This window comes from Chiloscyllium plagiosum, unplaced genomic scaffold, assembly GCF_037043375.1.
Source record: "Chiloscyllium plagiosum isolate Xiang-an unplaced genomic scaffold, Cpla_swu_hap1 HiC_scaffold_5, whole genome shotgun sequence".
NCBI classification, from domain to species: domain Eukaryota; kingdom Metazoa; phylum Chordata; class Chondrichthyes; order Orectolobiformes; family Hemiscylliidae; genus Chiloscyllium; species Chiloscyllium plagiosum.
The window spans coordinates 22022695-22039835 of NW_028270143.1; the positions used below are offsets into that span (position 1 = coordinate 22022695).

The window sequence follows — 17141 nt, forward strand, 5'->3', positions numbered from 1 at the left end:
AGAATGGATTTTCATTCGCAAGGAGGTTCAGCAATTCTGGAGAGTGTGAAGATAGATAAGTCCCCTGGGATGGATGGGATTTATCCTAGAATTTTCTGGGAAGCCAGGGAGGAGATTGCAGAGCCTTTGGCTTTGACCATTGTGTTGTCATTGTCTACAGGAATAGTGCCAGAAGACTGTATGATAGCAAATGTTGTTCCCTTGTTCAAGAAGGGGAGTAGAGACAACCCTGGTAATTATAGACCAGTGAGCTTTACTTCAGTTGTGGGTAAAGTGTTGGAAAAGGTTATAAGAGTTAGGACTTATAATCATTGAGAGAGGAATAAGTTGATTAGGGATAATCAACACGGTTTTGTGAAGGGTAGGTCATGTCTCACAAACCTTGTTGAGTTCTTTGAGATGGTGACCAAACAGGTAGATGAGGGTAAAGGGATTGATGTGGTGTATATGGATTTCACTAAGGTGTTTGATAAGATTCCCTACGGTAGGCTATTGCACAAAATACGGAAGCTTGAAATTGAGGGCGATTTAGCAGTTTGGATCAGAAATTGGCTAGCTGAAAGGAGGCAGAGGATGGTGGTTGATGGGAAAGTTTCACCCTGGAGTTCAGTTGCTAGTGGTGTACAGCAAGGATTTGTTTTGAGGCCCCGGCAGTCTGTCATTATAAATGACCGAGATGAGGACACAGAAGGATGGGTTAGTAAATTTGCAGATGACACTAAGGTCAGTAGAGTTGTGAATAGTGCCGATGGATGTTGCAGGTTATGGAGGAACACATATAAGCTACAGAGCTCGGCTAAGCGGTGGCAAATGGAGTTTGTGGAAAAGAGTGAGGTGATTCACTTTGGAATGAGCAACAGGAATACAGAGAACTGGGCTACTGTTAAGATTTTTGGGAGTGGAGATGTGCAGAGAAATCTTGATGTCCATGTAGATAGATTTGCTGGAAGTTGCCACCCAGGTTGATAGGGTTGTTAAGAAGGCATACGGTATGTTAGCTTTTATTGGTAGAGGGATTGAATTTCAGAGCCACAAGGTCATGCTGCAACTGTAGAAAGTCCTGGTGCAGCCTCAATTGGAGTATTGCGTACTGTTCTGGTCACTGCATTATGAGAAGGATGTGGAAGCTTTCGAAATGGTGCAGAGATTTACTAGGATGTTGCCTGGTATGGAGGGAAGGTCTTATGAGGAACTGCTGAGAGACTGGAGGCTGATTCATTTCAGAAAAGAAGGTTGCGAGGTGACTTAAGTGAGACAAGTAAGATAATCAGAAGGTAAGATCGGGTGGACAGTGAGAGCCTTTTTCCTTGGATGGTGACAGTGAGCACAAGAGGACATAGCTTTAAAATGAGGGGTGATGGATATAGGACAGATGTCAGAGGTAGTTTCTCTACTCAGAGTAGTAGGGGCGTGGAACGCACTGCCTGCAACAGTAGTGGACTCGCCAACTTTAAGGGCGTTTAAATGGTCATTGGATAAACATATGGATGAAAGTGAAATAGTGTAGGTGAGGTGGGCTGCAGATTGGTTTCACAGGTCAGTGCAACATAGAGGGCCAAAGGGCCTGTAGTGTGCTGTAATGTTCTATGTTCTGTGAAAGAACTGTGAACACTGTAAATCAGGAACAAAAACTAAAGTTGCTGGAAAAGCTCAGCAGATCTGGCAGCAGCTGTGAAGAAACGTCAAGAGTTAACATCTCGGGTCTGGTGACCATTCCTCAAACCCGAAAATGTTAACTTTGATTATTCTTCAGAGATGCTGCCAGATATGCTGAGCTTTTCCAGCAACTTCTTGTTTTATAATTATTTATTGTTGAGTTGCAGCTGATACGATATTTACCTGTTATATTCTAGCTGTTCCAAAGAAAATATGTGCTTGTTGAAATATTCCTGAAGCTTTTCATTTGCATAATTTATGTTGAATTGTTCAAACCGATTTACCTGTTGATAAATATAGCAATTACATGCAAATTAATAGGAAAGAGTTAAAAATGCAAAGACAAGTCCACAAAGAATAAAACGGGATTGCAAAACGCAAGCCAGAGAGAAAGAAATAACGGAGAAACAATAATACAAAGAGTTAAGAAAGGTGGTGAAGAATAATTTTCATGAGTGCTTTAAATAAAAATAACCCTCAATTTACTATACCTCAAAATTCTCAAATCCAAATATATCAAGGACACCCACAGATCTGTAATCCTCCTTTCCTTTTATTCTATTATTGATTTTTTTAATAATCCATGAAAAACATTGCGAGTAAAGTGCCATGGCCATTGAATCTCTGGAATCGATTCCCTGTGGAGAAGTAACAATTTAATTCCATTTTACTGCACTTCAAGCTCAATTTTAAAATCAGACAAAAGGGCACAAAGTTAAAAATACTCAAAAATGGTCATCATAAACCTGTAATAATGACTTCTTCTGCAAGCTCAGCCTGATTATTCAGTTAAATTATTACCACAGGCAACATTCATTGCTGCTGAGTGGTCAAACTTCTAATCAGAGGAAAATAATGCAAGAGACTAGCACAAGTTCTGGTTAACTTGCTGTACTTAAAGCCTTCAATTTTAAAACAGAGGTGCACAATGGCATTAGTTCATGGAAGTCATTCTACAAGACAGTTGCTTTGAAAGCAGAAGGAATGGATCAAAACGTTTGCAGACTCTCCAATATAGCACTGAAGGAAACTGTAGTTGGGAGTGTGGTGCTGGAAATGCACAACAGGTCAGGCAGCATCTGAGAAGCAGGAGAATCGACGTTTTGATGAAGGGCTTATGCCCAAACTGTCGGTTCTCCTACTTCTCAGATGCTGCCTGACCTGCTGTGCTTTTCCAGCACCACACACTCATTCTGATCTCCAGCACCTACAGTCCTCACTTTCTCCTGAAGGAAACTGCAGTCAGGTCAAATAGCTATGCAGATCTCTGCAATCACGATAACCTTGAGGACGTGCAATGCCAAATAAATTCAAAGACCCAAGAATAATCAAAATCAGCAAATGTCTCTTCAGATGCCACATTATTGATGTCAACAGTCACCTCCCACACTGTTCAATCTACCGTATTCCCTTCCACAATCTCTATTCATCTTGAGTCATTGTTCACATTCATAGCCTCACAACAGGCTCACAATACAGCACTGCTGTAAGCTTCACAGCCACACCAGATATATGCAAATACTACCAACTATTTAACGAAGTCATCACATCACCTATTACAACAGTCCCAGGCACATTGTTCTCACTTGCAGGTGGTGTACAACCAGAGGGAGCACAAGCTAACTGGTAGGAGTCAGGAAATACAGCCTATTCTTATCCCTTTGGAGGGGAATGTATTCACCTGAACTGCAGTGGTCATGACTTAGGCAGCAGTATGACTGTAAACAATAATGAAGGCATGCTTCTACTCAATTCTCCTTACATTGCACTTTCCCCTTATTGCTTAAGCTAAGTCAGAATAGATAAGTACAAGAAGGGGAGAGTCATGAGGCTGGAACACCATCTCAATTTCACACCGGCAACCATCGGCTCACATACTTTGTAAGGTAGGGCAAAGGCAGGAATTGCAGATGGTGAGTTACAGAGACAACATTCAGGAAAGGAAAAAATATTGGGTTCTGACAGAGCTCTCAAGAGAAGATTTCCATGGAAAAGCACACAGGAAACCACTAGAAATAAATATTCTGAATAATTTTAGTTTAGATTAGATTAGATTTAGATTACATTACAGCGTGGAAACAGGCCCTTCGGCCCAACAAGTCCACACCGACCCGCCGAAGCGCAACCCACCCATGCCCCTACATTTACCCCTTACCTAACACTACGGGCAATTTAGCATGGCCAATTCACCTGACCTGCACATCTTTGGACTGTGGGAGGAAACCGGAGCACCCGGAGGAAACCCACGCGGACACGGGGAGAACGTGCAAACTCCACACAGTCAGTCGCCTGAGGCAGGAATTGAACCCGGGTCTCAGGCGCTGTGAGGCAGCAGTGCTAACCACTGTGCCACCGTGCCGCCCATTTTTTATAAGAGGAAAGATTACATTACAGTGTGGAAACAGGCCCTTCGGCCCAACAAGTCCACATCGACCCGCCGAAGCGCAACCCACCCATACCCCTACATTTACCCCTGCATCTAACACTACGGGCAATTTAGCATGGCCAATTCACCTAACCTGCACATTTTTGGACTGTGGGAGGAAACCGGAGCACCCAGAAGAAACCCACGGAGACACAGGGAGAATGTGCAAACTCCACACAGTCAGTCGCCTGAGGCGGGAATTGAACCCGGGTCTCTGGCGCTGTGAGGCAGCAGTGCTAACCACTGTGCCACCCAGTTTTCACTACCTTAGCAGGTATTACAAGCAGCACAAGTGAAGGTGATGGGAGGAAATACCTTGGAATCTGAGATACCCATTAAATTCATGCTCTGTAGGCTAATACAATTCCTGTCCTATCATTGAATCATGGAGTCCATTGATTGTGGTTGATTGTGTTCTCGTTTTAGGGCACTGGACATATCTCTGTAATATTTTAATAATGCTAGTATTGTGGCTAAATGAATGAGCTTGACTAGCAGCACAGCTAGATTTGGTGCACAAGCCTTCAGCACTACTGTCAGAATATTGTAGGGTCGTTGCTGCATCCAATTCAGTCACCGTTGCTTGATGTTACAATGAGAATTGAATTGGTTAGAGACTGGCATATAAGATGTTGGTAACTCTAGGAGACTAAGATGGATCAACTACTCAGCATTTCTGATTGAAGATAGATGCAAAATCTTCAGACTTTTCTTTGGCATCTGCAAGCTGTGCTCGCCACCAAGGATGGGGATATTTGCAGAGCCCTTTCTCCTATTTATTAGATGTTGAATTATTCGCCGCCATTCAAGCAGGATGTGACAAGACTGGAGAGCTTATATCTGATCAATTTGTTGTGGAATGTTCTAGCCAAATCTATTGCAGCGTCTGCTGTTCAGCATGCAGGCAGTCTTGTGTTGTAGCTTAACTCGGCTAACACTTGATATTTAGGTATTCTTAGTGCTACTCCAGGCATTCCTTTCTCAAATCTTCACTGAACTCAAGCTGATCTCTGGGGACTTGAGGTTTAGAGTCTGGGATATACTCAAATGCCATCAGGTCTCAGACAGTATTTGTATATGACTCTGTTGCTGCTGGTGGTCCACAGTAGCTCTGAGTTGCTTGAGATCTGCTCAAAGTCTGTCCTAGTCCCATTTAGCCAAGTGGTAGTCTCTCACAGCACAACAGAATGTTTCCCGAATATGAAGATGATTCTTCCTGCCCATGATCATGCATAGTGATCATTCTTACCAATGATGTCATAGACAGATGCATCTACAAGATAAGCTGGTGAGGATCAGGTCAAATGGATTTTTTCATCTTGTTCATCCTCTCAGCACTTGTCACAGACCCAGTTTAGAGGCTATCTTCATTAGGACTCAGCCAACAGTGACGCTGCTAAGGAAGTTAAGTCACTCAACAACAGCTAATCGTCCAACAGGTTTATTTGGAAGCACTCGCTTTTGCAGCGCTGCTCCTTCACCAAGTGATTCTAGAGAATAAGATCATAAGACACAGAATTTATTGAAAAAGTTTACAGTGTGATGTAACTGAAATTATACATTGAAAAAGACCCGGATTGTTTGTTAAGTCTCTCATCTTTTAGAATGGCCATATTGGAAGAATGAGAGACTTAACAAATCCGGGTCTTTTTCAATATATGATTTCAGTTACATCACACTGTAAACCTTTGCTATAATGTCTGTGTCTTGCAATGTTATTCTCCACAATCACCTGATGAAGGAACTGCACTTCGAAAGTCAGTGCTTTCAATTAAACCTGTTGGATTATAACCTGGCGTTGTGTGATTTTTAATCTTTGTACACCCCAGTCCAACACCAGCGTCTCCAAATCATGGCAACTAAGCAAGTCTTGGGGAAAAGATTGAAATCCCTCATGCAGAATACCATCAGTGTATCCTTTTTTTTCCAAATTTGAACATTTTTTTAAAATCAACCTCTTCAGAGATATTATTATACACCTCCAGTCCTGGTAGGACTTGAACCCGGGCCTTCTGGTCCAGAGGTAGGGACACTACCTTGCCACAAGGGCCTTGTTCTTCCTTTAAAGGGAGGCCCATCATGGAGAACAACTGAGGTCACTCTATAATCAGTTGGTGGTTCTTTGACCATGTTGACCTGATGCCAAGAGACATCAAGGGGTCTGGAGTCATATTAGGCCAACCAAAGCAACTCCTCCTGAACAGCATGGGCTCTGATGGATCCGTCATGTCAATGCTACCATACACAATGCTGAATCTTACTTTTCAGCTAAGTGCGACTATCATTGAGTTCTTTGGAGGGTGTTTCACCATGAGGCTTAATTTTCTTGACCGTACCTTACCAAACTTGCCTCATTCACCATATTGCCCATCCGTATGGCTTCTCACTTTTGCAAACCCATGGCCATCTTATCACATGCTGTTCACAAGAATCCCTGGCTCCAACACTAAGAGAGCCTGCATGACCAGTCAAGCAACATGAGTCCAAAGTTTAGATTTTTTAGATTACATTAGATTAGATTAGATTACATTACAGTGTGGAAACAGGCCCTTTGGCCCAACAAGTCCACACCGACCCACCGAAGCACAACCCACCCATACCCCTACATTTATCCCTTACCTAACACTACGGGCAATGTGGCATGGCCAATTCACCCGACCTGCACAGTTCCTGACATTTGCTCTTAACATAGCAGACAAGGGATATTTGGCACCTTGCTGGAAGGCGTACTGCTCAGGGAGATTCTCCTGCTCCTTGGATGCTGCCTGCCCTGCTGTGCTTTTCCAGCATCACACTCTCGACTCTGATCTCTAGCATTTTCAGTCCTCACTTTCTCCCGGGGGCTCTACTTTCATTCAAGTTTAAAAAATGTGAGGCAATCTCATTGAGAGATGTAAGATTCTTAACAGGCTTAACGAGGTAAATGCTGAGAGGATGTTTCCTCTCACGGGAGAATCTAAGACCAGAGGACATAGTCTTAGAATTAAAGGATGCCAACTTAAAACTCGGAGGAGGAGGAATTCCTTCTCCCAGAGGCTTGTGGATCTTTGGAACTCCTTGCCACAAAGAGTTGTGGGGACAACTCCTTGTGTGTAATTTAGGGTGAAATAGATACTTCATAAGGAGGGGAATCAAAGGTTATTGTGAAAGGGCAGGAAAGTGAAGGTGAGGAGTGTTGGATCAGCCACGATTCTATTGAATGGAACAGCAAACTTGAATGGCCGACTCCTGTACCTATTTCTTGTAGTCTTACGGTCTTTCCATTGACCCTCCCTCAGTGACCACTGACCTACAGCTGGACCTGCTGTACTTCAGACTCGAGCTTCCTTTCTTAAATGTTGATGTGCCATGAGTGGTACAGCTGCCTCTCTTGACCACATGACAAGACTTTGGTTACAAATGACCCTATCCCGTAAATCAGAGCCTGACCACCTTCAACAGCACCTCTGCCGAACGCCACTTAAACAAGCCATTGTCTTTCTGTGCTGACATTTGAGGACCAAAACACCAGTCATGTCATCTTGCTAGTCCAACTCCATTTGAGGACACTAATGTGATATTTTCCAGGCTTGTGCTGGCTGCTATCAGTTACCACACCAGGCAGTACGTTGGCCACTCCACATTGACATGTCACCCGATCTCTCACAAGCTAAACCCAATACTTAAACACAGAGATTCTGATTCATACACATTCCACCCTCTTAAAGGCTTCATTAAATACTGATCAAAGTGATTTTGCTCAATGTGAATGTCTTCCTGCCTTGTTTACTGCTAATTAGTTGTCTGCTAACACGTTTAACCATATAATAGTAATAATGTATCAGAGCTTTATTGACTTAACAGTTAAGGTAGTTCATGAATACAACCAATGTATTCTCGATTTTTACCTGCTCTACAGTCAGTGGTGTGCTGATTTCCTCACCCCTGAGAATCATGGACCGGTGAGTCAGCACTTCTGTAAATTTCATGGAGTCCAACCCAAGCAACTCTGCTGCTCTTCCCAAAGCTGAAGATATAGAAATACAGAGATCCATGAATCGTTTTTATTCAAGTTACTCATTTAGCCAAGATGATTTTTATTACTCTCTTTGGCTGTTGCATCACAACATTTTGTTCATATTTTACATTAATTATAAATTGAACAAAATAAATTGAGCAATGTTACAACTTACATTGTCAAGAAAGGTTTGATTTAAGAGCTGAATCTACTGTACACAAAGTTTAGTCATATCACAACTCAGCATAAGAATGAAGCATTGTTTCAAATACTTCTACTGACATGTCCAAAATCCTCAGACAATAATTAAAAGTCCACCACATTCACAAGATTTCTCGATTCACAAACACACCAATCAGCAAAGGTAACATAATTTTTCTCTGAGAAATCGAGTTACATATATTTACCATTTTTTGAGGAAACTTGTGCCCCTCCAGCAATTACAAATTCAATATTCCCAAGATGCAGCACTCCAGCAAGTAGCTTCAGCACCTCCAAAATTTCTTCAGAGCTGAACTTCATCACTCTCATGGCAGTCTGGAATGAAGCAGAGTGACATAGACATGTATACAGTTGAAATAAATTCTAATTCAGATTGTCTAGGGATTTTAACAATTCAGCTTTGCTGCAACAGTTCAAGGCTTATTTGTTTGGCACATCTCAATTTGCAGTTTTATGTTTATCAATTGTAATTTTGGCCAGTTGGCTTGCTGTCAGCTCTCTAAGGTGGTGATTTTACAGAGCCCAGAGGAGCAGGAAAGTAGAAAGTGGGATGACTTGCATGTTGGCACAGTGGTTAGCACTGCTGCCTCACAGCGCCAGAGACCCGGGTTCAATTCCCGCCTCAGGCAACTGTCGTGTGGAATTCGCACATTCTGCCCATGTCTGTGTGGGTTTCCTCCCACAGTCCAAAAATGTGCAGGTTAGGTGAATTGGCCATGCTCAATTGCCCATAGTGTTAGGTGAAGGAGTAAATGTAGGGGAATGGGTTAGTGTGGGGTGCTCTTCGGAGGGTACGTGTGGACTTGTCGGGCCGAAGGGCCTATTTCCACACTGTAGGGAATCTAATCTAAGTAGATATACTATGATTTATTTTTATTACACAGTGGTTTCCCAAACTTGCCAAAATACTGTCTGGTTGACCTCATTCTGTGTGTGGATGCTCTTTGAAATATTCCTGCAACTGCAGCAATGTGATTTTGTGACACACATGAACTTATTTCAAGGGGCAGAAATATTATACTATTTTATGAGTTGACTACCAATTTGTTTCCCCAATCTTCTTTCTGATTCTTCTATCTGTAGTCACACTTTTCAATCCCCTCCTCTCAGTGGCCCACTCGTCTTCCAACTCTCTTGGACAAATCTTTCCACTGGATCCTCGGCTTTCCTTTTCTCCTTTTCCTCAACAGTCCAATTGCCTCACATTTCTCTTCTCTCTCCCTGTCATTGTTGGCCGTACCATTTCAATTTCTTACAAAGCACTTTCTTCAATGATCTGTAACAGCAATGAGCAATGTTACAACTTACATTGTCAAGAAAGGTTTGATTTAAGAGCTGAATCTACTGTACACAAAGTTTAGTCATATCACAACTCAGCATAAGAATGAAGCATTGTTTCAAATACTTCTACTGACATGTCCAAAATCCTCAGACAATAATTAAAAATCCACCACATTCACAAGAGGTAATTTCAGTGTTGAAGCTGATTGCCTTGAATTCTAAGTGCACGAAGTCTTATCATCTGTTGCGTAGGTTTGGAACTTTGGGGAACAAAAAAAAAGGTCAAAACACTGCACTTTAAAAAGGAGAAGAAGTAAAAACAAAGGCAGCAACCACTTGGGAAATGAATCAAACAGAGAAAGAAAACTCTGCACTGCAGGTGACCCAGTAATGAATCTGCCCAACAATCTCTGTTTGATTTCAAGTATCTCTGGAGTTCATCTAATAAAAATAAACAGTAAAATTCGCAGTTGATCTTGGAGAAACCTGTGTGGAGGAGCTCACAGCAGGGGGAGCAGCTAAGTGACTAGCTTCCTTGTGTTACCTTGTTGGGCCTTTTTTGTAAATCTATAATAATAAGTAGGGTGGTTGCTTTTTTGAGTCTAGGTTTTTATTGAATCTCTTGATTAAACTTTAAAAACATTAAACATGGGTGCTAAGTTAGCCTGAAGCAGTGTTTTCAGAGCAGTAGGACTGCGCTATTTTCTAGGTCTGTGATTGTTCAGGTGCAAAGATGGTCTTTAGGAGAGTGATGCGCACTTAGTTTCATAGAGATGTACAGTATGGAAACAGACCCTTTGGTCCAACCTGTCCATGCCGACCAGATATCCCAACCCAATCTAGTCCCACCTGCCAGTACCCGGCCCATATCCCTCCAAACCCTTCCTATTCATATACCCATCCAGATGCCTTTTAAATGTTGCAATTGTATCAGCCTCCTCCACTTCCTCTGACAGCTCATTCCATACCCGTACCGCCCTGTGTGTGAAAATGCTGCCCCTGAGGTCTCTTTTATATCTTGCCCATCTCACCTAAACCTATGCCCTCTAATTCTGGACTCCCCCCACCCCAGGGAAAAGACCTTGTATTGACCCTATCCATGACCTTCATGATTTTATAAACCTCAATAAGGTCACCTCTCAGCCTCTGATTCTCCAGGGAAAACAACCCCAGCCTATTCAAACTCTCCCTATAGCTCAAATCCTCCAATCCTGGCAACATTCTTGTAAGTCTTTTCTGAACCCTTTCAAGTTAGCAAAGATAACCTAAAACACAATATCTTAAGTTGTAGCATCATTTCTTTGCTTTTATACTTGCTGTCTGTTTATAAACCCAATGATCCAAGAAGCTGCCTTAATGTCTGCGTTTCCACTTGTCTGGCTATCTTCAGATAATTGTCCACATGAACATCGAGAACCTTCTGCTCCTGTATTCCTCAAAGTTGAGCCATGGAGAGATAACACAGACGGACTGACTGTTCCTTCCACTAAAACGCATTACCTAACATTTCTCTGTATGGAGATTCATTTCCAGGTGTCTGCCCACTTGGTCAACTTGTCCCCTCTCAAACCACTCAGCTTCATCCTGACAATTCACTATTTTCCCTAACTTAGTATTATCTGCCCTCAACACCCATCTCCAAATTATTAATGTAAATCAGAAAAAGCATGGTTCCCAACACCGATCGCTGGAAACCACTGTGATATTAAAGAGTTAACTTGCTCTGCTGACCTACAGGAAATTGCATGTCCCAAGGCTAAGGTAGGATGTCTCTGACTTGCAGGCTCCTGTCAGATGTGGGAGATTGAGGAGAGTCTCCATGTTACTAATGCTTGAAAGTGTGTTTGGCTCTAAATCCTATCAGATCTCATGGATTGGTTGGAGTGGCAGTTAGTGGTAACGAGGAATTTACAGGAGCTAAGGCATGTGATGGACAGCAATTGTAGGAAGGAAAAAAAATGAAGTTACAACCAGGTAGATGAGTTACCTCCAGGAAAGGTAGGAGAGGGAGACAGGTAGTGCAGGAATCTCCTGTGGCTATCTCCATCTGAAACAAAATGCTGTTTTGAAATATTTAGAGGGTGATGGACTCTCAGTGGAATTTGACACTGACACTGGCTCTAATATAACAAGGGGTAAGGCAGGTTCCAAGCAATTAATTGGTACAGGGAACTCTTTAGATAAAGGCACAGACAGACATTCCTGCCGCTGATGACGAGATATCAGAATGGCATATGGCCTCCTGGTGCCCGGATGAAGAATCTCAGAGAAGCTGCAGAATACTCTCAAAGGGGAGAGTGACCAGCAGATGATCGTTGTACACACTGGAAATAACAAGATAAGAAAAGGACGAGATTCTGAAGGACGGAATATACGAAGCTCAGCAGGAATTTAAAAAGGAAGTCCTACGGGGTAGTAATATCTGGATTACTCCATGCCATGAACTATTCAGACTGGAATTTGGAGGATAGAACAGATGAATGAGTGGCTGAGGAGTTGATGCAGGGGAGAAGGATTCAAATTTTTGGACCATTGGAATCTCCCTGGCGTAGAAGTGACATGTGGAAGGAGGACAGATGAAACCTGAATGGGTAGGGATCTAATATACTGGCGGGGAGATTTGCTACAGCTGATCAGGAGGATATAAAGTAATTGGGCGGTGGGGCGGAGACGACCAGGGAGACTGGTGCAGTTGGGAAAAGGAACAAGTCAAACAGACAGTCAGGGCAGGCAAATAGAGAATACGGAAGGACTCAAACTAAATTTATTTTAATGCAAGAGATCGAACAAGTAAAGCAAATAAACTCTGGGCATGCTTGGGAAATGTTACTGTTGGATCACAGCAATTACAGAGGCATAGCTCAGAGATGGTCAGGACTGGCAGCTTAATGTTCCAGAGAATAGATGTTATAGGAAGACACAAAGGGAGGCAAGAGAGATGGGGAAGTGGTGTTTTTGACTAGGGATAACATCATGGCTGCACTTAGGGAGGAGATTCCAGGGAGCAGGTCCAGGAAGTTATTTGGGTTAAACTGAAAAGAAAGAAATGGCTTATTGGAATTGTGATACAGAGACACCCCCCCACCACCACCAACAGTCAGTAGGAATATGAAAAATACATTTCTAAGGAGATCTCAGTTAATAATAATAATAATAATAATAATAATAATAATAATAATAATAATAATAAGGTGGTAATGGTAGGGAATTTGAACTTTGCAAACAGACTGAGGCTGCCATGGTATTAAGGGCTTGGATGGCTAGGAATCTGTTAGGTCTGTACAACAAAATTTTCTGATTCAGTATGTGGATGTACCTACTGGAGAAGGTGCAACACCTGACCTACTTTTGGGAAATAAGGCAGGGCAAGTGACTGAGGTGTCAGTGGGGGAGCATTTTGGGGCCAGTAACCATAATTCAATCAGTTTTAAAGCTATAATTGAAAAAGGATAGACTGGATTTAAAAGGTGAGGTTCTAAATTGGAGTACAGCCAATTATGATTGTATTAGGCAAGGACTTTCAAAAGTTGGCTGGATGCTGCTAAAGGAATGCTTGGAAAATGGGAAGCCTTCAAAAAATGAGACACAGAGTCCAGGGACAGTATGTTCGTTTTAGGGTGAAAGGAAAGGCTGGTGAGTTAGGGAAAGCTGGATGACGAGACAAATTGAGTTAAAAATCACAACACCAGGTTATAGTCCAACAGGTTTGTGTGTGATTTTTAACTTTGTACACCCCAGTCCAACACCAGCATTTCCAAATCGAGACAAATTGAGGTTTTGGTCAAGAATAAGGAGGAAGCGTATGTCAGGTACAGAGATTGACTTAAACCCTTGAAAAATATAATGTCAGTAAATGTATAATTAACAGGGAAATCAGGAGGAAAAAAAGGGGCATGATATACCTTTGGCAAATACCGTTAAAAAGAATCCAAAGGGATTCTACAAATACATTATGGACAAAAGGGTAATTAGGGAGAGAGAGAGTACCATAAAGATCAGCAAGGCCACCTTTGTGTGGAACTGCAGGAGACACTAAATGAGTGTTTGGCGCCAATGTTTACTGTGGAGAGGGACATGGAAGATGTAGAACATGGGGAAAGAGGTGGTGGTGTTGAATATCTTAAAACCCATAACAATGGATAATCTCTAGAACCTGATCGAGCGTCCCCAACCCTGTATGAAGCTGTGATTGTTGGCCCCCTTTGCTGACATATTTAATGAGGTGCTGGAAGACTAAAGGGTTAGCTAATGTGATGCCACTATTTTAGAAAGGTGGTAAGGAAGAGCAAAGGACAGTAAGACTATAACACATTAGAACAGAAATTAGGCCATTCAGCCAATAGAGTCTGCTCCGCCATTCAGTCATGGCTGATAAGTTTCTCAACCCCATTCTCCCACTTTCTCCCCATAACCCTTGATCCTCAAGAGCCTATCTATCTCAGTCTTAAATATACTCAATGATTTGGCCTGCACCACCTTCTGTGGCAGTGAATTCCATAGATTCACCACTCTCTGGTTGAAGAGGTTTCTCCATATCTCTATTTTAAAAGGTCTTCATTTTACTCTAAGGCTGTGCCCTCAGGTCCTAGTCTCTGCTGCTAATGGAAACATCTTCCCAACATTACTCTGTCCAAGTCATTCAGTATTCTGTATACTTCAATTAGATATGCTTCAAATGTTCCTCATCTGTTAAGCTTTTCATTCCTGGGACCATTCTCGCGAACCTCCTCTGAACACGCTCCAGGGCAGATTCATCCATACAGGGCCCACAATCTCACACAGTACTCCAAATGTGGTCTAATCAGAGGGTTATAGAGCCTCAGAAGTACACCCCTGCTTTTATATTCAAGTCCTCTCAAATAAGTGCCATCACTGCATATGCATTCCAAACTACTGACATAGCCTGCAAGTTTACCTTGAGAAAATTCTGGACAAGAACTCCCAAGTCTCTTTGCACTTCAGCCTTCTGAATTTTCTCTCCACTGAGAAAATAGTCCATGCCTCTATTCTTCCGACCAATGCATATGACCTCACACTTTCCCACGTTGTACTCCATCTGCCACCTCTTTGCCCACTCTCCTAACCTATCTAAATCCTTCTGCAGACTTGCCACCTCCTCAATGCTACCTGTCCCTCTACCTATCTTTGTATTGTCTGCACACTTAGCCAGAATGCCTTCTATTCCTTCATCTAGATCATTAATATATTAAGGTGAAATGTTGTGGTCCCAATACAGACTTGCAGAACACCACTTGTCACAGAGTGCCATCCTATGGAAGACCCCTTTTATCTCCACTCTCTGCTTTCTGCCAACTAGTCAAGCTTCTCTCCAAACCAGCAAATTGCCTCTGACACCATGGGTATCTTACTTAGTAGCCTCCTGTGTGGCATCTTGTCAAATGCCTTCTTAAAATCCAGATAGATACCATCCATTGACTCTTGGTCTAACCTGCTCCTTATTTGCAGATTTGTCAGGCATAACCTCCCTTTGGTGAAGGAAGAAATGAGGACTGCAGATGCTGGAGATCAGAATCAAAAAGTGTGGTGCTGGAAAAGCACAGCCAGTCGGACAGCATCCGGGGAGCAGGAGAGTTGGCATTTCGAGCATAAGCTCTGCATCCTAATGAACGGCTTATGCTCAATACAGCGACTTTCCTGCTTCTCAGATGCTGTCCGACTGGTTGTGCTTTTCCTTTTGACTCCCCTTGATGAAGCTATACTGACTTTGCCCTATTTTAACCATACACTTCCAAGTATTCAGAAATCTCATCCAACACAATGGATTCCAGGATTTTCCTCATGACCGGAGTTAGGCTAACTGGTCTGTAATTTTCTGTCTTTTGCTTTACTCATTTTTTAAACAGGGGTGTCACTTTAGCGATATTCCTCTGGGACCCTTCCTGATTCTAGCGATTTCTGAAAGATCACCAATAACGCCTCCGTTATCTCTTCAGCTATCTCCCTTAGAACTCTTGGACGTAGTCCATCTTATCCAGGTCATTTATCCAACTTCAGGCCATTCAATTTCTCTAGCACCTTCTCCTTGGTGATAGCTACCATACTCAGCTCTGTCCCTTACTCTCCAGTTTTTGGGATATTGCTTGAGTCTTCCACTGTGTAGACTGACAAGAAGTAATTGTTCAGTTCTTCAGCAATTTCAGTGTTCCCCACTACCTGAATCACTCCCAGAAACTCCTGCCATTGCTGTTCCACTGTCTTTCCTGCTAGGCTCCTCTCCCAGTCAATTCTACCCAGCTCGTCCCTCATATCTCTACAGTTGGCTTCATTCAACTGCAATACCATTAACTCTGATTCTATCTTCTTTCTCTCAAATTGCAGAGTAAATTCTATCATATTGTGATCACCGCCTCCTAAGGGTTCCTTCACCTTAAGCTCCCTTATCAAGTCTGCCTCATTGCACAACACTAAATCTAGTATTGTCTGTTCCCTAGTGGGGTCCACCACAAGCTGCTCCAAAAAGCCATCTCAGTCATTCCACAAATTCCTTTGCTTGCAATCCATGACCAACCTGATTTTCCTAGTCCATTTGCACACCGAAATCTATTTTTGTTTCACCTTTGCGGTTCCTCAATTCTACCCACACAGATTCTACACCATCTGACCCGACTTGGTTTCTTACTATTGATTTAATTTAATTTCTTACTAATAAGGGAACCCTACCCCCTCTGCCCTCATACCTATCTTTGCAATAGGATGTATATATCCTTGATTATTCAGCTCCTAATCCTGATCCCCTTGCAGCCATGTCTCCATGATGCCCATGGCATACCAGCCAATTTCGATAGACTAGTCAACCTGACCTTGATGATGGGCATGTTTGTTGGAGGGAATCTTGAGGGACAGGATTTACATGTAGGTGGAAAGGCAAGGATTGATTATGGATAGTCAACATGGCTTTGTGCGTGGGAAATCATATCTCACTAACTTAATTGAGTTTTCTGAGCAAGTGACAAAGAGGAATGATAGAAGGCAGAGCAGTGGATATTGTCTTTATGACTTTCGTAACATGCTGAACAAGGTTCCTCATGGTAGACTGGTGAACAAGGTTAGATCACATGGAATACAAGGAGAACGAGCCAATTGGATACAGAACTGGCTAGAAGGTAGGAGACGAGTGGTGGTGAAGGGTTGCCTTTTTATCTGGAGGCCTGTGACCAGTGGTGTGCCACAAGGATCAGTGCTGGGTCCACTGTATTTTATTATTTATATAAATGATTTTGAATGTAAATATATACTAATCATTCCTTATATGTACAAATGACATGAAAATTGGTGGTGTATCGGACCGTGAAGAAGGTTACTTAAGGAGGACGACGTGACATGATCAGAAGGGGCGAGGAATGGCAGATGGACTTTAATCTGGAGAAATGCCAGGGGCTGTGTTTTGGTACGGCAAATCAGGGCAGAGTGTATACACTTCATAGAAAGGTCCTGGGAGGTGTTGCTGAACAAAGAGGCCTTGGAGTGCAGATTCATAGTTCCCTGAAAGTGGAGTCCTTAGGTAGACTAGATAGCAAAAAGGGGGTTTGGTGTGCTTTC

At 42.6% G+C, this 17141-nt stretch overlaps 1 protein-coding gene across 4 annotated transcripts in view; it reads right to left on the minus strand.

The window, feature by feature from the left end:
- Window positions 1-17141, minus strand: part of myo10 (myosin X) — a 333744-nt gene that overhangs the window by 164977 nt on the left and 151626 nt on the right. For 3 of the 4 annotated variants that reach the window (XM_087987033.1, XM_043689681.2, XM_087987034.1), the window contains 4 exons: window positions 8486-8615; window positions 7969-8087; window positions 2148-2294; window positions 1840-1940 (listed from right to left, as the gene is read on the minus strand). In XM_087987033.1, the coding sequence (XP_087843159.1) occupies window positions 1840-1940; window positions 2148-2294; window positions 7969-8087; window positions 8486-8615 (497 nt within the window). Of the gene's footprint in view, window positions 1-1839; window positions 1941-2147; window positions 2295-7968; window positions 8088-8485; window positions 8616-9340; window positions 9349-17141 lie in introns of those variants that run through there. The other variant, XM_087987035.1, reaches the window with a different exon arrangement.